Below are 18,855 nucleotides of genomic sequence, written 5' to 3'. Positions count from 1 at the left end.
CCTGAATCATAGACTTGGTCCAGTTGTCTTCCAGAATATTGGCCCAGGGAATGGAAATGGGGTAGAAGCTCAACGTTATATCGACCAATCCTTAGACCCAAGGTTGTTAGCAGCATTTGTCATCATTTTCATGCAGGCCAACCAAGCCCCATCCTGCTTGGGCTACACACGACTTCCTGCAACAACAAAACATCAGAATACTACATGTACATACCTGGTTTTCAGGACTCAATATGCTACAAGTCTCTTTGAACAGTACTATTTGTGACTGACCCCTATTTGTATAACAGTCCGATTTGGATTGCGGTATGTAACACGTAACGTGATCTCAACAAAACCGTACAAGATTTGCTTCAATTTCTCATTTTGTGAGACCTCATCCGTGGTCTAGTGGTAGAGCGTCCTCCCGCAGAGCGGAAGGTCCGGGGTTCGATCCCCGGCCACGTCATACCAAAAGACGTTAAAAGAGGGTACCTTTCCCGTGACCTTTGAACTCAGACGGGTGTTATGTTTCAATTCTTCAAATCTCCCACTTAGGACAAAACCATAAGCCATAAGCCACTCGCCTATGACCTATGTGAGAGAAAGAATAAATCTAATAAGTTAATACGTCGAATTATGTGAAGCCATTGTCAACAGTTGGTCAACATTCTCTGAAAGGGAAACGGAAAGGGATGTTTTCGATTTTTCCTTCATCTATATTCATAACTTTCTGATCAAATATAGGTACATATTTCTGAAAAGTAACTTTTACCCTCCTATCTTCCACATACAGTAACTTATACAATGATAATATACCTAATGAACTGATCGCTAATTATTTCATTCAAATAAACCCGAACAAGAATTTTAGCCTCCTAGTTACACAACTGCAGCGAGTGAAAGTTGATGTCATGTTAACACAGTTGTGATATGTCTTATGAGCGATCGGATTATCTTTTTTTCTGCCAGAAGTCTTTTCAGTAACCGTTATATTTCCATTTAGCTTATGCATACCTTGCCTATTAAATAATGTACATCCTAATTAGTATTTAATATTATGGCACATGTAGTCAATACGCCGGTGAGGATTGACCGACGCCGCACTGATAGTAGTGAGGATCAACACCTACTAGTCTTACACATAGCCTTATTCAAGTCACGTCTGTTGCTGTGATTAAATCTTTAATTTACAATAATTGTACTGACTGCACTTCCAAAAACAACGGTCATATCTAAAAGGCAGCATCGTTTTCTTCATAAACTGAGACGAGCTCCAGTAACAAGTGTCACCAATAGACATTATTATCATTATTAGTGTTTCAGTGTCGTAATATCATATATCAGAAATATCTTTTTTATAATACATATTTTTTATTCATGATATATATTTACGATGCGGAAACGCAACGGCGTTTAGACGCTATTTATCATGTCATAAGTACAATAATTGACGTTTAAGACATAATTTCACTCACTAAAGTAACTATAAAAACTAGTGTGAAGACAATTATTGAGTCAACCGTCTCGTTTATTACATAGTGCCAAGTGATTTGAATCCATGTTTGTGTACAATAACATCTACACACGTGAAACATACATCTACACATATTGAGAATATTCCGAAACAGTTGACTGAGTAAGTAAACATAGGTTAGATGCATGCAGCGTATTACAAATAGTTCCTGCTAAGGTACCTCATTAGCATACTTATCGTATCCTGATACAAAGTTTATCAGATTGGTTTATCACACTGTCAGTACTGAACTATATACAATGTTTCAGTCAAGAAATTAATTAAAATTCCTAAAAGGATGGTTAACTTCAGTAATTTGAAGTCACACCAAGTGACTGTCATAGATAATATGGCAGGTTAAAGATGTAAGATTAATTTGTCAGTAAAATTCTGTGTCACGAAAAAGCAGTAAGCGTATCAAATTAACACCTGGTGACAGCGATAGAGTAGTTATCTGGTCATGTTGGTTCAGTATTTAAAGTGGTGCGTCAATGTGTACTATGTCGCATACCTTTCCTTCTGGGAATCAATTTTGAACATTAAAACAAACATGTTTGAAAACTGACAATAAGACAATTCGTAACAAACAAAGAGGTAATGTATTAAGAACGGTAATGCTTATGACAGCGTAATACTAAAATGTAAAACGTTATAAACAGTTGGCAGACAATAGGCCAAAGCAGTAAACCCGAATCGTTATTTCTTAACGTGATGAGGTGTATTTGGTCCCTCTCAAATGAAAGCGAAATAAAACATTTTTTGACAAACGTTTCATTACCTTCGTATCTTCGAGTATCAAAAACAGATGCCCTTAAACATAACCGAGAAACATAATATCTATCTTGATTAATGGATGTGCACATTGATGATATGGAGTATCTCACACACCACGACTAACCTTTACATTCAATCGGAAATACATGGCCAATCACTGCTGCGGATATCATGCTACTTAGTATAAAAGTACCGAAAATAAATAAGACCGATATTATGCTTGTCATTTCTTATCAAAAGAAACAAAAACTTATGCTACATTTTCTTTTAGTTGTATTTTCTGAAGGACGTCTTTTTAAATATGCATGCGAGGTCTTGGATGGACGTTTAAATGACAGGGTTTCTGTCTCAGGACAACCGTAAATATTACTACGTTATTTCTATTTCAGTTAACGAAGTATTTCTCTTCGTTTTTTAAATGTCTTAGGCATCATCCATTGAAAAGTAAACCACTGATCAGCTTATAAATATTGAGTCAAACCTTTGCACACAATCCTTTTCACAGGGAAATAGCTTTAACACCCCAGGTTGAGAAATCAATCTGTATAATATTTCATTATTGATGCATCGTTTCAATTGTTACGTATTAATGTGACAGGTAGACGTGCTTTTCTAGAGTAAGGAAACCGCAACTATTTCTTGTAGCGAACGGGCGGACAGTAACAACACCTATTCCAGTATCGTCTTCTACCTGCGAATATGTCGAGGCCTTCATAACTACCATTCATCAGTTGTCCGCAGATACCTGACCGATACTTAACCCATTTAGACAGTAGTCGTGTAAAGCGCTATACATTTTATGAAGTGAACACTAAGATTTTTAAAATAGACAAATTGAAGGTTTTACATTAATGAACATCCAATGTTTAAAAATTGATTTCATTAACCTACTACAGATGAAAAATATTTACTCATTGATATGTAATACTACAATAAACTAGAGCTTTTTTATTCATTCTAGTGAACGCATTTTGCTCTTAATAAATAAGATGCATCATATTACTTGGGACTAAAAAAGAAGAAGAAAGTGTTATCACATTTCTTAATGCAAAGAAATACAAATTAGATTACTTTGTATATAATGATCGGACTCCACCGCAGTGCCTGCAGCTATGCAACTAAAATCTGTTCTCATGATCTTCATAATGATGGCAACCAAGTATTGATTGGCATTCAGAAAGGCTTGACAAAAACTAACCGTGCTGATAATGCAAATGAAACATTTAAGTAAGTTTTGGTAGATGAGAACCTTGCTTATCAGTTGCGTATAATAGGAATGGAGGAACTATTTCTTTGAAGAGGATACTTTGTTCTCATCTGTCTATATGTTGGGACACGTTCCTCATTTTTCACATCAATGATTTTCGTATTGGGTAGATACACATACGATTCATTAAGGTCAGAATATTTGGTACAGTCCTGTTTGGATTCATAAAGATAGTTGAAGAAAACTGAAGAAGGAGAATTCTTTGTGAACAGTGCCACATAATTTACTAACCTCATGAAGATTGATAATGCCATATGCACTTTTTCATTTTTATTAGTCCATTGTTGACTGTCTGAAAAGGATTGATGACTCATGTCACTAAGAATGTTGAATTCAATATCCACTTACGTAAAGAAGTTATCCCAAATCACTAGTATTTGCACAGAGCCTGTTTCTTTAAACAGTACAACAATAGATACGTTCTAGTTTGTCTCTTCGCATAACATTATTATGATCGCTAATACGCCTCTTAGAAAGTATTTAACTAAACTAAGTATGTGTATATAGTGCACACACAACGCGACATGAGTTCTATCTGCAACAAACTAATTCAAGAAAGAAAACAACTTTAATTTCGTGATGGTCAATGTGTTCGAAAACAACACTTTGTTTGTATTCATTCCGTTATTTCAAATAATTGATGAATGAGCTTACGTGATTCACATTTATCCCACACATCCATACTCTTCTCGTTTCTTGATAATTAATCTGATCAGATAAAGAATCCATTTCATAGCATTCTATTATGGCTGCCATCATAGGTTAACTACAAATCAGAGGCCACTGGTTGAAGTGTGCTTGTTGGAAGTTCATCCCTCAGCATACACCAACGCTCCTCTGTAAGCACTTGCCAGATACGTTGAAGTGTGCTTACTGGCAGGGAATACTTATCTAAACATAAACTACTATAAACTATCGTAAAACTACTATTATCAGCTGCAATCAAATGTATACGTCATTTGTATTGTGATGCTGATAGGTGCGGGCGATATGTATTATCCTTTGACTACTAAAGTGATTTAGGAAACGGTTTTTACATCAGGCATTTGAAGGTAAAAACTATTATCTGTTTCAAAATTTAAAAATAAATTCTTTCGAGTTGAACATACTGGTTACATGACAAGTGATAATTTCCCTGTACTTCGTAAGTGAGCAATCGAAATACGTCTAAAAAAACAGACAACTAATAGTATGTAAATATATGACCTGAGGGCTGAATTTTATGTAACATGGAGATAGATTCATGAATTACTTCTAGTTTATTCAGTGTACGTTTTTAACCATTCAAATCTGTTTACACAGAAATACACAATTAATACGCGTTATATTTTAAGAGCCACACAGCGGTCCCCACAATTGACAGAAAAGCTTGAAGTTGACATGCTGTTATGGTGATATTGTCGTTTACGGTTTCTATAACGGTATTTTGGACAACAAATGAATAAGAGTTTACCAAATGCTCGCCTAAAATCTCGCATAGATAACGCATATATAATTGGGTTCATACCGGAGTTGATGTATCCTAGCCAGGTAAACACTGGGAAAAGTATCTCTGGTGAGTGTACACAGTCAGTATGGCAAAGACCAAATAAGACGTTAGTTACAAAAAACGGCAGCCAACACATTGTGAACACACCAACTACTATTCCAAGAGTTTTGGCAGCTTTTTGTTCCCGTGCCAACTTTGTTAATTTCTTGCTTATTGCAAAATGGCGAAGTCGTTTTGTGATGAATTTAGGTTGTCTCTGCGTCCCATGGTGGGATTCTGTGTTATTCGAATGACGTAACATATGAGAAGGACTATCGCCCTCACTGTCACTAGTTGAACGTTCTATTTGCATTGGTTCATCGTGAAGACGCCTGGCACCTCCCCTATGTATTCGAAGGGTCATCACTTCTCCATCTCGAAGTCCATTTGATGTTGTCTTGCTTCCTTCCTTTAGTCCCTTAGATTGCTCAACTGCAGCTAAGTATATTCTGCCATAGACGAACATCATCACTATTGTAGGAGCGTAAAAGGAAACGATGGAAGAAAATATTAGATATGCACTGTCGTCTGTGAAAATACATTCATTTTTAGACAGGTCTGCAGGCATCACTGCTTTCCACCAAGCAATGGCTGGGAATGAAATTCCCGCTGAACAGAGCCACACAAACGTGATCAATAGACACACTTTACATGTTGACATTTTACTTGGGTACGCTATTGGATCTGTTATAGCCCAATATCTATCCAGTGAAATAACACACAGATTAAGGATGGAAGCTGTACTTGCCAGAACGTCCAAGGAGTGCCACAGGTCACACCACTCAGCTCCATATAACCACACCTGATTGGTCATTTCGTGGCTGATGCTGAATGGCATCACAACTCCGCCAACCATCATATCAGCCACAGCAAGAGAGACTATAAAATAATTAGTCACAGTACGGAGATATATCTCTTTTGAAACTGCAACTATGACCATAATATTTCCGGCTATAGTGATGAATGAAAAGCATGAGAGAAATACCCCAATAGCAGGATGTTTCATTCTCATATCAGTGCAATTAAGGAACGTTTCATTTTCCATAGCATTATGCTCCAGAACTGAACATTCCGTAGAATTTAGCTGCAGGTAGATCATGTACTTATGTTTGCAGTGTTCTAAATACACATTAACCAAATGCTTTACAACACGTCGAATGGAAGGTATCCAGTGATAATGCACATATATCATCAATTCATTACAGACAACAGTACTCAACGGCGAAACCGAAACAGAATAAGCTTGTTCCTTCGTTTGGGTGAAGAGAAACCAAAGCATATCAAAGAAAGTTCGCCTTGTGTCATAATTTCATAACCCATATCACAATCTTTGTTCCGAAAAACACGTTTTGGGAGATGACAAAACATCTATTAGACTGGTAATATCGCCGGGCATTATATCGATCCTCATATTCAGATGAACTCAGAAGGAGCTTGTGGTGTGAATCTCAAACTCCATGCACTAACAATTTCGAAGGCAAACAACTGCTGGATATTCCAGATAGTTGACCATCATTAAGAATCACTTATATCCAATTCAGCAGGATACTGTCCATCCAAACTTTGCGTAAAAGGAACGCAGTGAAATAGGTTTATATCCCCGAGGCTCGCTTCTCTGTTGTGTATACATCCCATCAGCAAAACATATATAGCAGACCAGACAAGGACTGTGCGAGACGTTTTCTCTCGTCGATGTAGGGAGCCAAACCTCCTTCAGTTAAATCGTCCGTGTAATACTGCCCCAAGTGTAGCAGAAGGAAGAATTAAGTCAGGGCGTGAGAGAAGAAGGTATCGACTTCCGATGCACACTGTAGCCATTTCATTTCATCATCATCTGTTTTCAGTCACGTTATGAAAAACTGTAGAACGTCTCCTTGTAGCCATGGAAGTAGTATTGTTTATGTCCCGTCCTTGCAACCACACTCTCCAGAAAGAAGTTGACACAATGGAGAATACGAAATTGTTTCATGATACACACGCAACTGTTACCATGCTGCGATGCCCACATTCGTTCAGAGGTCTTCCAGCTCGATCTGAAACGGTAGAAATCGATGAGAGCTCTCACTTGTATCTAACTAAGGAGTGTCTGTATTCATGGCGGGAAATGGCATTAACAGCGTTTCTACTTGCTGAACATTATTTCTTACAATAGAGAAAAGAAAGATTTAGTGATCATACTGGTAGAACAATGGATGTAATGGTAAATCATAAGGGACGTTATATTTAATACACGTTATGCCGGAGTCCTAGACATTATATGTTGCTTTCTGGGAAACATTGGTATCAAATAATAAAACCTTCTGTTAAAAAATAGCTCAAATGTTTGGTTGTACACATACATATCGTAATCATAAATCTCAAAATGAACAATATATATAACAACAGAACACAAATAGAACATACATATTTATATGGTGCCCCATTCAAATCTTTTGTGCAAATGTTAAACCTCTTGTTAGACTTTAAAGTATGTTTGCGGGGATGCGGGCGTGCGGGCGTGCGGGCGTGCGTGGTTGCGTGCGTGTACGTTAGTTATATCACAACTTGCCTGATATGTGCCAGGAGAGAAACTACGCATGTGGTACTGATTAATAGTCGGCTCTAATGAACAATGTTAGATAATAAGGATCTTTTCAGCCACGGAATACCCACTGAGGTCGAATGAAGGTGAATCCCGGATAATAACTATTGTATCTGTAAGGTTGTCCATAAGTAACATTAATTGGAATAAATGGGAGGCTTTCTAAAAGTGTGGCAGAAGAATCATTGAGTAGAAGTATACACAGAAATTAAATGAACTTTTCTATTATTGTACCAAAGCATACACGTTCTATACACCATTAGCCTTACTATTGTAACGCAGTAGATGTGACGTTACGGTCTGAGATGTTTTATACACTCTCTCTGTGAAGAATAGTTAGCGCTCGAGAAGCATTTCACCTGCCGCTCAACGGCCGGCAAAACGGTGATCCAAATGAACAGAGATCGGTTATTGGAAGAGTTTATTTGTACCAAACCGTCTGAATGATGTCACACGTCCTGTTTTTTTTATGAAATAGGCTAGACACTTGCTGTCATTATTTCGAACTGTGAACAAAATCAATGACAGCGGTAAGACACAAGTGGGTTTGCAGACGGATCACCAAGTGAGTTCACACAAATATGAAAATAAAAACGTTGTTTACAATGAAAAGTGCCACCTGGACTGTGTCATTTATGAAATACCGTGTAACCTTTCAGGCCCCAGTAATGGTAGGCTCGGCTTCAGAATTATCTCTGCCAATCATAGATAGATAGATAGATAGATAGATAGATAGATAGATAGATAGATAGAGAGAGAAAGATAGATAGATAGATAGATAGATAGATAGATAGATAGATAGATAGGGAGAGAGAGATAGAGAGATAGATAGATAGATAGATAGATCAAGTGGGAGGTATCATCCGCTATGGATTTAAATTGGACAGGGGTAACTATCACATGTACATGTATGTAAGTGATTTACTCATGTTGTTGATGCATGGGTGTCGTTTTAAACATATTGTGCCCTATTCAAATCTTATATATATATATATATATATATATATATATATATATATATATATATATATATACAAATTTCAGCCATGAAACACCCACTGTGGTGGCTTAAGGGGAATCATAATTATACTTAGTTTTATGAACCACATTACAGGTACATCAATGGCTGTTATCGGGTATTCCACTTAATTCTACCTCAGGTGGTATTCCGTGGCTGAAAAGGTATCTCACTTTGTCATATGATTCCAGACACGAAGGAGAATGATGACTAGCAGGTCATCCTTTGCAGAGAGCCAGTTTGAATGTCATAACATGACTTCATCGTATGAAAACACCTCCTCAGGAACAACTACTTGATTATTTTAAGGAAAAGTTTATATCTCCATTCTGAGAATCTAATGTGAAAGTAAGAGTTATTAAAGTACATGTGGTTATTTTCGTGAATTCTCACGAGTCATGATAAGGCCTCAATAATCCTCTGGCTCACGCATGTTGCTATGTTTTCATATATATGAAACATGTACGTAAAGTATCAGCATCCCGCTTGTCTCCAAAGGTGATCTGAACGTAATTATCACAAACGTTCCGAGTCGGCGTGTCTTACAGAGAAACATGACTTGACTGATACACAGACATGCTCGTATGCGTATGTCAGAACTGTTATCTTGATCCACGCTGGGGTCTCTCTCCCTAATGTCTCATGCCTCATAGTCGTATGAAATGTGTGTGATTTGGTTACCTTTACATGGTTAATTCCACACATTCACAAATGCAAATTAGGAATACGATTGAACACATCGAGATTTATCAACATCTTCCGAAACCATTCCCACTGTAGGTTACGTTTAAGTCATGTTAAATATTAGATCCTTTTATATACCAATAGTTAGATAAAGACATATCATTGAGCCACAAACAAGAATCATGATTATTAGCGGGTAAATACGGATGTTCAAGGGGCCGACGTCGCCAAAATACGAACAGCATCGCTTAGACTGCTCATGCTTCTATACTAAATGTATGACTCATACATTGCACACTGCAAGTGAAATACAGTGCTTAAAATAACAAAATTAACCGTCCTTTTGAAGACTTACATTACAAAAGGAGTCGGGTAAGTATTGGTGTCAGGTGCATGTGCGTCGCAAGGATATCTACGCACTGTGACACATACTTCGTTACTTCGTGTCTCATACAACCTTTCACTGATATTGTAATATCAGGGTTTTTTATTCAAAACATTGATATATTAATAAGCAAATGATCATTGTTAAAAGCTGCTTTTAAGAAGTAAAATAATAAAACAATGTCATCAAATAAAAACGAATGTCTTAATCTGTACAGTTCCCTGAACCAAACAAACGCGACCTTTTCCACTACTTTGGCAAGTTCACTTGCAGCGCATACTTGGGTTGGCGACAAGAACAGACGTGAATTGAAACTTGAATTAAGACTTTCAAAGGGTATTGTCTGGTTACTTAACAAGGGAATATATGTGCAGTAGCACGGAACATCAGCGAGGTTTGATTCCTGTTTGACAATACCGGTAAGAGTTTGTTTAAATATATACTAACTATAACATGAAAGGTTGAAAGTATTTTGAAATGTAATTTACCGTTATCATGTAAGTCGGAGATAAAGGTGCTGAACAAAACTGGTGGACGGCATTCTAGACACCTAGTGTATCTATCTGTCTTTATCCCATGCCTCCACATACAATCTGCCATTTAAAAGAATAATTTCTTTTCCTGGAAATATATATTTTAGACCACATCTTATTCATTTTTGCAGATTTACACAAACGAACGATCGAGCAGATCACGGTTAGATCGAACTACGAAACGATACCCTTTCTGAAGCCGTCATGCCTGCAGGAAAATATACACATTGTTATTTAATCTTGTCAATAGAATATTCACCTTTACACACTTTTTTTTATCTGGCCTATAGACAGCTCATAGCTATCGAAATATACTGAACCAAATTAAAAACTTCACAATCCTAAAATTTTAACATTTTGACCAGTTATCATTGTTGGCCCTTATTGTGTATTTAAACAGTAATGGCCACGTATTGTCTTCAGATAACACCCGTTTTCGTGCAGGTGAATCGATCAAAATCATGTGCACAGCAATATAGTGGCAAAACTGTTTTTTCACGTGCAACTGGTCACGTGGCCATAATACCGCACGTGTTTTCAGCCATACTTGTTAGCAGTCATTAACAAAAAAAGAAAAACACAAGAAAACAAAAGTCTTTACGGCCATTTGTCATGCCACGCCTTTCAAATGTGCAACGTGAACGTGCCATCGGCATGTTGCAGACGGGAACGTCCGTAGCTGAAGTCGCAAGGACGATGGGTTGTAGTCGACGGACTGTTTATGATTTACAGACGCGTCTACAGCAAACGGGTACGACCGCTGATCGCCCTCGGCCAGGTCGACCACGTGTGACGTCACATGCAGAGGATCGTCAGATTGTCTTACGTCACCTCCGTAACCGATTTTTGACGGCTACATCAACCAGAAATGTACTGTTTAGGGGTAGACTGAGTGCGCAAACTGTTCGAAACCGTCTGAGAACTGCTCACCTTCAAGCACGACGGCCATACTGCGGGCCGATTCTGACTCAATTACACAGACGTCAACGTCAATTGTGGGCACAGCGACACTTACGATGGACTCAGAGGAATTGGAATCAAGTCGTCTTCAGTGATGAATCCCGATTTAATCTTCGATTTGCTGATGGTAGGGCGAGGGTGTTGAGGCGCCGTCATGAACGTTACGCCCAGTGTTGTGTACAGTAAGTTGACAGATTTCGAGGCGGAAGTGTCATGGTATGGGGTGCTTTCTGTGGCAATGCACGTTCCAGGCTTCTTGTCATCCGTGGCAACCTCAACGCTGCTGCTTACCGCGACCAGGTACTGGCACCAGAACTTCGGACTTTTATGGCAGCACATGGACCCGGTTTGATCTTCCAACACGACAATGCCAGACCCCACACAGCAATTTTGACAAGGAATTTCTTTCAGAATGCGGGAGTCAACGTCATGGACTGGCCGTCAAGGTCTTGGCAGAAGTCTGCGCACTCTCCAGAACCAACCACAGAGTTTGCAAGATCTTGGCACCATTTTGCAGCAACAATGGCGTCGTGTTCACAAGCATCGCAAGGTCCATGCGGAGGCGTTGTGTGGCAGTTGTCATATGGTGGCCATACACGCTACTGAACTTGTGTGCCATTAAATTCTCGTGCTTGGGACTTATGATTTAAACTGTTGATGTCATTACCGAATACCGTAGGTGCTTGGAACAAATTATGGTTACCACCGTTAATTAAAATCTTTCTTTGGACATTAATGATTAAAAAATTACCTTCACTGATACATTTGTCCGTTGTATATCATATATGGGATTACTTTAAAAAATTTGAAGTTTTTAATTTGACTAAGTATATCATGACAGTCCGAAACATGTGAGTTCACAATACTATTTTTGGACATTGCGTCAGGTAAGAGACGTTTTGTATGCACATTGTGTGAGTTGTGGGTGCTACGTAAGACAGGTCACGCCAAACCTGTTCGCGAACACCTAGCATCATCACGGATTTTCAGTGATCCTTGATATTATATTCACCGCTATTTTATCATTTTGGCCCAATGAAATCTTTTCGGCGGATAATCGAGACTGGTTATTCTCTTCTGTTGCTTGTTGGTGCCCCGACACGAGGTCAAGGGGAATTCCTTTTAAGATAGTATTTCCGGGAACTCTTTTCTGCAGTGATGGAAGTACAAAACTCAAGTTTGATTCCATGTCCATCAATCATATCGTCCCATGGCAAGGTAACTCTTAGCTTACAATAAGTAGTTAAGGGTGAGCACGGACGCGAATATCCAGGGTCTTACTGCAATTCTTTATCAGAATAGTGGCATTTACTTTAGATAAAGACACTAAGCTTCTTATCTATATTTTGAGTTGTGCCGAGGTCGATACTTCGGCTATAATAGGCTTTCCTCATTAGCAGACAACAAATTCGATATCGTTTACCGATGGAGCGAGAACAATGCTGATGTGGAAAGAAATGTCAATATTAACATGGTTTGTGCAGGATATAGATGTAGACAGCATCTGATGATCACGTGCAGCCAGTTTGTACACTCCATTATCGATACAGCAGTCTGTCTATCCAATGTGTTCACCGATATAAAGGATCCGCCACTGATCACGCCCAACTAGTTTGTACATCTTTCTAATATCAGTTTCCGCTTTGTCACGTTGTGTATTTACGAATATGGATGCTGAAATGATGTTACCCTAGGTTTGGTTGTTGAAGCAAAACAGTTGTCTATGAATTTCCAACAAACAGTAACTTCAAACCCAAAGGAGCTAGGTATGCCACAGATAGTGAAGCTTCTTACTTGGATGTTGTGATAAGGTCACAAGAACCGTGAACGTCTACCGCAAATCCACTGACGCATGGAAATATTATTACTTGGAATGGAATATCCAGAAATGTGGGGAGTTGTGAAAGTGGTTATCTTTGTGGAAGAGGTTACTGGCCAAACGACCAATCCAAGTTATTCTGCAAACTATAAATGGTTTGGGCTTTCAACCAAAATACCAACTTTCATACAGCAAGTAAGTGCACGTACTATGCTATTGTTATCCATGCCATAAATGTGCCTCTTAAAAAGTTATAGTTAAACTTTTTTTAAATCTCATTTGAACATCATGAGTTCCCATTCGTCCTTAATGTCACAGACTGTACAAATAATACGAGTTTAATGTTAAACTTGCCCACAATAGCAATGAGTTAGCTTTATCTTACTAGATTGATGTTGCGAACCCAAAGGCTTGATCAAATCAAGTATTTAGACTCAGTGATTGATATATGAACTCGTATTAAATAGATTTTGTTGTAAAAAGCAGAAAGACACTTTTATAAAATCATTGACAATACATCAGCGGCGATGTTTTTTTTCCAGAAGGTGGTAACCTGGTGAGAATATATCTCTTGTTGTAACCCAAGAGGTCTTCTGTACGCAGGAAGAAAATGGGAAGTGGAGTCATAATTCTACATTGCAACCACTTGTACGTTAGCCATTGCAATCCATTGAACTAGAAGCAAGATAGCAACTGAGCCCATTTTCTCCTTTAGGAATATATTAACAATGCATGATAGCATTGAGAAAAGTCATCAAACATTTAAGTATGAAGATAGCGAGACCAGGCAAGGTTACAACAGAAGCATACATTCCTAGTATGAAGTCAGCAGTTGGACAGTTGAGAAATAACTATAGGACTGAATAATAAAATGCCAGGAAGATCAGGATTCATGTGGCCAATAATGACTTGTGTCATTGTGTCTGACGAAACATCATTATAACAGGGAGGTGTTACAGGGAAGGGTGTGAAACTCATAACGGCGGTATGAAGGTTGGGACCAAAAGCGTCAGAGAGGAAATAATAGCTACCTTGATCAAAGATATATATATAAGAAATGGACGTATTGACTTACACACGCATCTCGAATTCCTTTGGACCATAAATATATATTTGATTAGTACAAGATGGGAGCTGAAGTGCATGTATGTTACGAGGACAAATAACACAAGAGACGGTTGTTATGGGATCATAACGTGACACTTAACGTATTCTGTGTCTTCATTAATCATCGGCGTGGATAGCTGTTCAGACTGTCAACAACTGGTTTGACCCAAGCTCGACTAATGTCATGGGCAACAATGTAGCTGTTATTCGTGTATGTTAACGTATAAAGGTAATATATTCTTCGTGTATAAAAGGACGGAATGATGAATATTAAAAATGATAATTGCCCTGATTGTTGGTGCATGTGGTGGTACATTCATCAAGTGCTCCTGAGCAGATCTAGCAGTGTCTAACCTGGAGAGGTAGGACAGCACGGTGGATAGTGTTGGCAATATTTGCTTTGTCAAATCAAACTGTAAATTGTTGTAATCTCTTCACACTACGTGTTTACACCTCGTGATCCTTTTAAATATTTAGAATTCATCCATTTCTATATATGCCGCTTCGTGTCCTGTTTAGAATAGATCCCTGTAACCTGTGCTTGTATTCTATGAGTCCACCAAAATTGACTGGGTGGTGAGGCTTGGTGACAAGGTTTCATTGAACCACGACGTCGTGCACCTTTGCTCAATATATTAACTACTGGTTTGTATGGCCGAAATTAATTAGTTACAGACCCCCATGTATACCGATATATATAGAATACTGCGGACTTTAAGGTATATAGTTTAAAGAAATAACATGCATACTAACTTCAGTTAATAGTCTCAGGATCAGATCGCGATAATCCGAACACTGTACTGTGCCTATGCAGGGACTAAACGATCAGTCATTCATTTCAGTTTTCACTCTGACAGAGATTCACCAGCTAGTCCTGTCGAACATTAAGGTAAGAATATTGACTTTTTTCTAAAATACGCGTTTCAATATACGCGAAATCAAATTAGTTCGTTAAGTTTGAGTTTCTAAAGACACCATTGATAGATTCAGTTCTAGGAAGGCAGTACCGGGACATCGGCAGTCCAAACACACTCAATTAATATATAATCTATATTAGTTATGAGCATCTGTTTTACGCAGCTGCCACCCTTCTGTTTCTACGTCACCAAACATTCGTCTGCTGCAGGTGGTTCCCAAAATATAGCTTTCAGTACATGCCCTACTACGTGACCCACACGCCAACGCGTTGACCTACATGTAATGCTTCGCAGTTATGAGCTTGGCGCGAAAATTCAACACGTGTGTTATAAGTAGTAATTTGATAGAATATCTGTGTATATACAAGTTAACTACTTGTTTTAAATATAACAAGAGGTGTAAATTATATCCACGAAAATGCATTTAAAATTCTACAAAGAAAATATATTTATATATTTACATCAAATTAGTATTGAATGTGTATGAGGAAAACACATACGAAGAACTTTACTATCATTTTGACAATTAATTAAACAAAAATGAATGGTAGTAGGATGACATCAAGCTATTTTAATGAATGTTTCGATTCCAACAGGAATATTCTATATCATTTTATAAGAACATCTTGTTTCTGAACGGTTCACGGACAAATTGACATATTACCTGTTTTTGAAACTTGAATAAACATTTCATTCTGACTTGTTTTTGCAAATGCTACATTTGTAATGTGTTTTGGAAGGTCCCTGGGGGCTTGTGGGTTAGTGAATTTGGAAATAAATGCATTGTCGATCTATTCAAAATAAATTGTTGTTTTTCTCAGCTTTTGGTTTAACTTCATATATATAATATATGCATGGAGTCTATTGTAGTTTACAACACTTTAGATTCTAACGTTTATATTTGACATTTCGGGACAATAATAAGAAGGCAACATTCAATGATTACCAGACCAACTTTCGCGGCAGGACCCGACTATATCACATGACCCGCAGTGAATAGTATCGTGACTATAAGTCAGCTTAGGTCAGCTTAGGTTTCTCATCCACAGTACAAGAGTTCACTTGATAACAACAATAAAACTTTTTAACACACAACATGGTTGCTTACGCCGCGTTGTACCACGCATCATGGCTGTCTTGTGCATTCTGTTACGGAATAGCCACGTTTTTCAGAAAACCTCCTTAATCGCAGGACCGGAGGTAAAACAAAGCATATACTGCATTTGTTTTAATGCACCAGAATAGTGTTTGTAATTCCTTGCAAATCCATCAGCAGACCCCTCGTTCGCCTTCTTTTGAAAACACCAGAAATTACATATAGCACCAAGCATTGCCAGTGTGAGAAGATTACCCTTCTTAGAGTTTATATGAGAACCTTGGGAAACCCTTCTATTCCACTGAGACAAATTTTACAATAAAATCAGCAATGTCCAATATTGTTTTAATTTAAACCCATCACGTATAAATACCACCGCGCATTTACGGATACATATTCAAAACAAAAAAATGCACGTTTATCACTTGGTACATGTTTGTGCAAAGTTGGCGACTTCTTGAAAAGAATGGACAAAATTATGAACCTTGTGTGTTTGTTGTTTTATATCGTAGTGAACAATATTCCAGCTATATAACGTGTAGGATGAAGGAGTAAGCATATACTCCGAAACGTTGTGTTTCTGATAATAAAGAAGTTGATCCATAAATTCTCTTCCTTGTGTGTATCACTTCTAAATGCCTTTCAAAGACAAGAACGTGTAAATAATCGAGTCTGGACCAGACGCACCATTGTTAGATATTATGAGCAACGTTTCACACTGTCAGGGTACAGTGACATGAATCAATCTTGTCACCGACCTTGGCCACCCGATCCAACAACAAAGAAATGACCATAGTCTTACCTTTATATATCATCATCGTCTCGTATGTTAGAGCGCGTAATCGTTATATTGGGATTATTTGAATGTGAATTAACATACGTGAAATGTTCTTAGTGTAGCCTCGAAATATTACTTGTTGTATGTTAGCTCACCTCAAACGGGTTAATTAATGCGTCAAGAGTCTTGAGATATTTCAAGTACAATGCACGCTAGTTAACAAAACTCTTTATGAATCAGCTGAAGCATCAATGTGTCTCGTGGTTAAATACAATAAATAAATACAAAAATACCTAGGGTTTGGCTTGTATCTTGCAACGTGACAGACGAGAACACTAAACCTACCATGACCTGAGGATTTGGTACAATTACAGGCCAAAACATGTTCCGATCATCAAGTTATGTTGCCTAAATTATACTTCCGATACAAATGTTACATATGCGTTGGTTCTTGTCAATATTTATCCAAAACAAGTTTGATAGCTAATTAACGATCGGTCATTACTATTAACTGTGCTTTGTCCATTATCTGGCTTTGTTTTTGCCCTTTTGTACGATGAATGACTACACCTTGAGCGGTACGAAATACGAAACCTTTCAATTCCTCGGATGCTGCCTTGTGTTTGGTGCACAACTCTGATTGTTTATGCAGACAAGGGTAAGCCTACACCAGTACCAGCATATGTAAACATCCGTGTTTATGTATGGATGTTTGTGCAAGGTAATCACATGTGCTAATGTTATAAGAATCCTGCATTTAATATGGAAAAGTTGTAGAGCATTACACAGAGAACGTTAAGCTGTTGGTATGTGCAAATGTTTTCAGAAATATTGTTCTAGTGATGCTTTTAATGGACCCTTGAGCACACATTCAAGATGAGTTTGGCGACCGAGGAGTACGTCAGCAGATTCCAGACACACAGTAACAACAGCAAGCTAGGTTAAGGATTTAATCGACTCAGACATAATGTCTATTGGTAATATGTACAGTTACAGGTGATTTACACTCAAAATCCCAACGTATTTTGAATTATATTTTCATTTTATAACTGGTTTTCCATCTCTCTCAAATCTGCGTAATACGAAACGTGAACAAGAGAAAAATCAATATTTTGCCAGATGTATATTAATAAGTTATAAGAGTCTAACGTCTATGATTATCGAGTATTCATATTTTGTGTGTCTTTTCTGTGAAGGAATTAAGGTATAATCTTTAAAAGATTTTAAGAATGGTTATATAATTGCTATAGTAATCGGTTTTGCTCGTATTTTCTTCAAAATTCATAAGGGTCTTTCCTCTTCTATGCTAAATTTGCTATCTGTCCTATAGAAAACGTGCTTTACCAACGACATCATAGCTCAAGCTCTAGTGTTTAGCAAATCCGCTGACAAACAAATAACATTCATTCATAACCTACCTTTGAATTGTTGTCACATGTGGGACAGCAGAGATAAAAGAGCTGCAGCCATAGTACGCATGCGCCTCGAAGCTTCTACATCGACAGTAACTTTGAGCTAATTGATGGAATTAGAAGGTATTGAGACTGGATGAATAGGCTGCGGTGCGTGATCCACGCGAGCGAGGCTTGTAGCCGGTCTCAGCCGGTTGCCAGCCGCCAAGAGAGGGAGCATAAACGAGATGATGTCAATTACTGAAATCGACTGATAGAAAGTTTTTCTTTGCTCTCGTCAAACATCGACTCTGAAGATTGTTCTCTTAAAATTTTACTGCTGGCCACAATATCGAAATATTCGTCCATCATTCAACGCGTGGCTGGAAATTGATCTTGCTTCCGAGCAGAGTATTGAAAAGGTTCACAGCACTTGCATTGAAATTACCCCCTTGAAATGTTTACAGAGCTCCAACATTCTGGTTTTCGTTGCCTTAGTCAAATAATTCTATCAAAATTGGT

At 38.0% G+C, this 18,855-nt stretch overlaps 1 protein-coding gene across 1 annotated transcript; it reads right to left on the bottom strand.

Moving 5' to 3' along the window:
• Positions 1-4,780: 4,780 nt before the first annotated feature.
• LOC124113355 (dopamine receptor 2-like) lies at positions 4,781-18,441 on the bottom strand. The gene is made up of 2 exons (XM_046473645.2): positions 18,361-18,441; positions 4,781-7,097 (listed from the first exon to the last, which is right to left on the bottom strand). Exon 2 carries the CDS (start codon positions 6,341-6,343, stop codon positions 4,859-4,861), a length of 1,485 nt encoding a protein of 494 aa, XP_046329601.1. The 5' UTR covers positions 6,344-7,097; positions 18,361-18,441; the 3' UTR covers positions 4,781-4,858.
• Between the last annotated feature and the right edge of the window lie 414 nt (positions 18,442-18,855).

The sequence above is a fragment of the Haliotis rufescens genome, unplaced genomic scaffold (assembly GCF_023055435.1).
Source record: "Haliotis rufescens isolate VD_foot unplaced genomic scaffold, xgHalRufe1.0.p SCAF_12, whole genome shotgun sequence".
NCBI classification, from domain to species: Eukaryota; Metazoa; Mollusca; class Gastropoda; order Lepetellida; family Haliotidae; genus Haliotis; species Haliotis rufescens.
The sequence above is the reverse complement of the archived record's forward strand: the minus strand, read 5'-3'. Positions and strand labels throughout refer to the sequence as shown.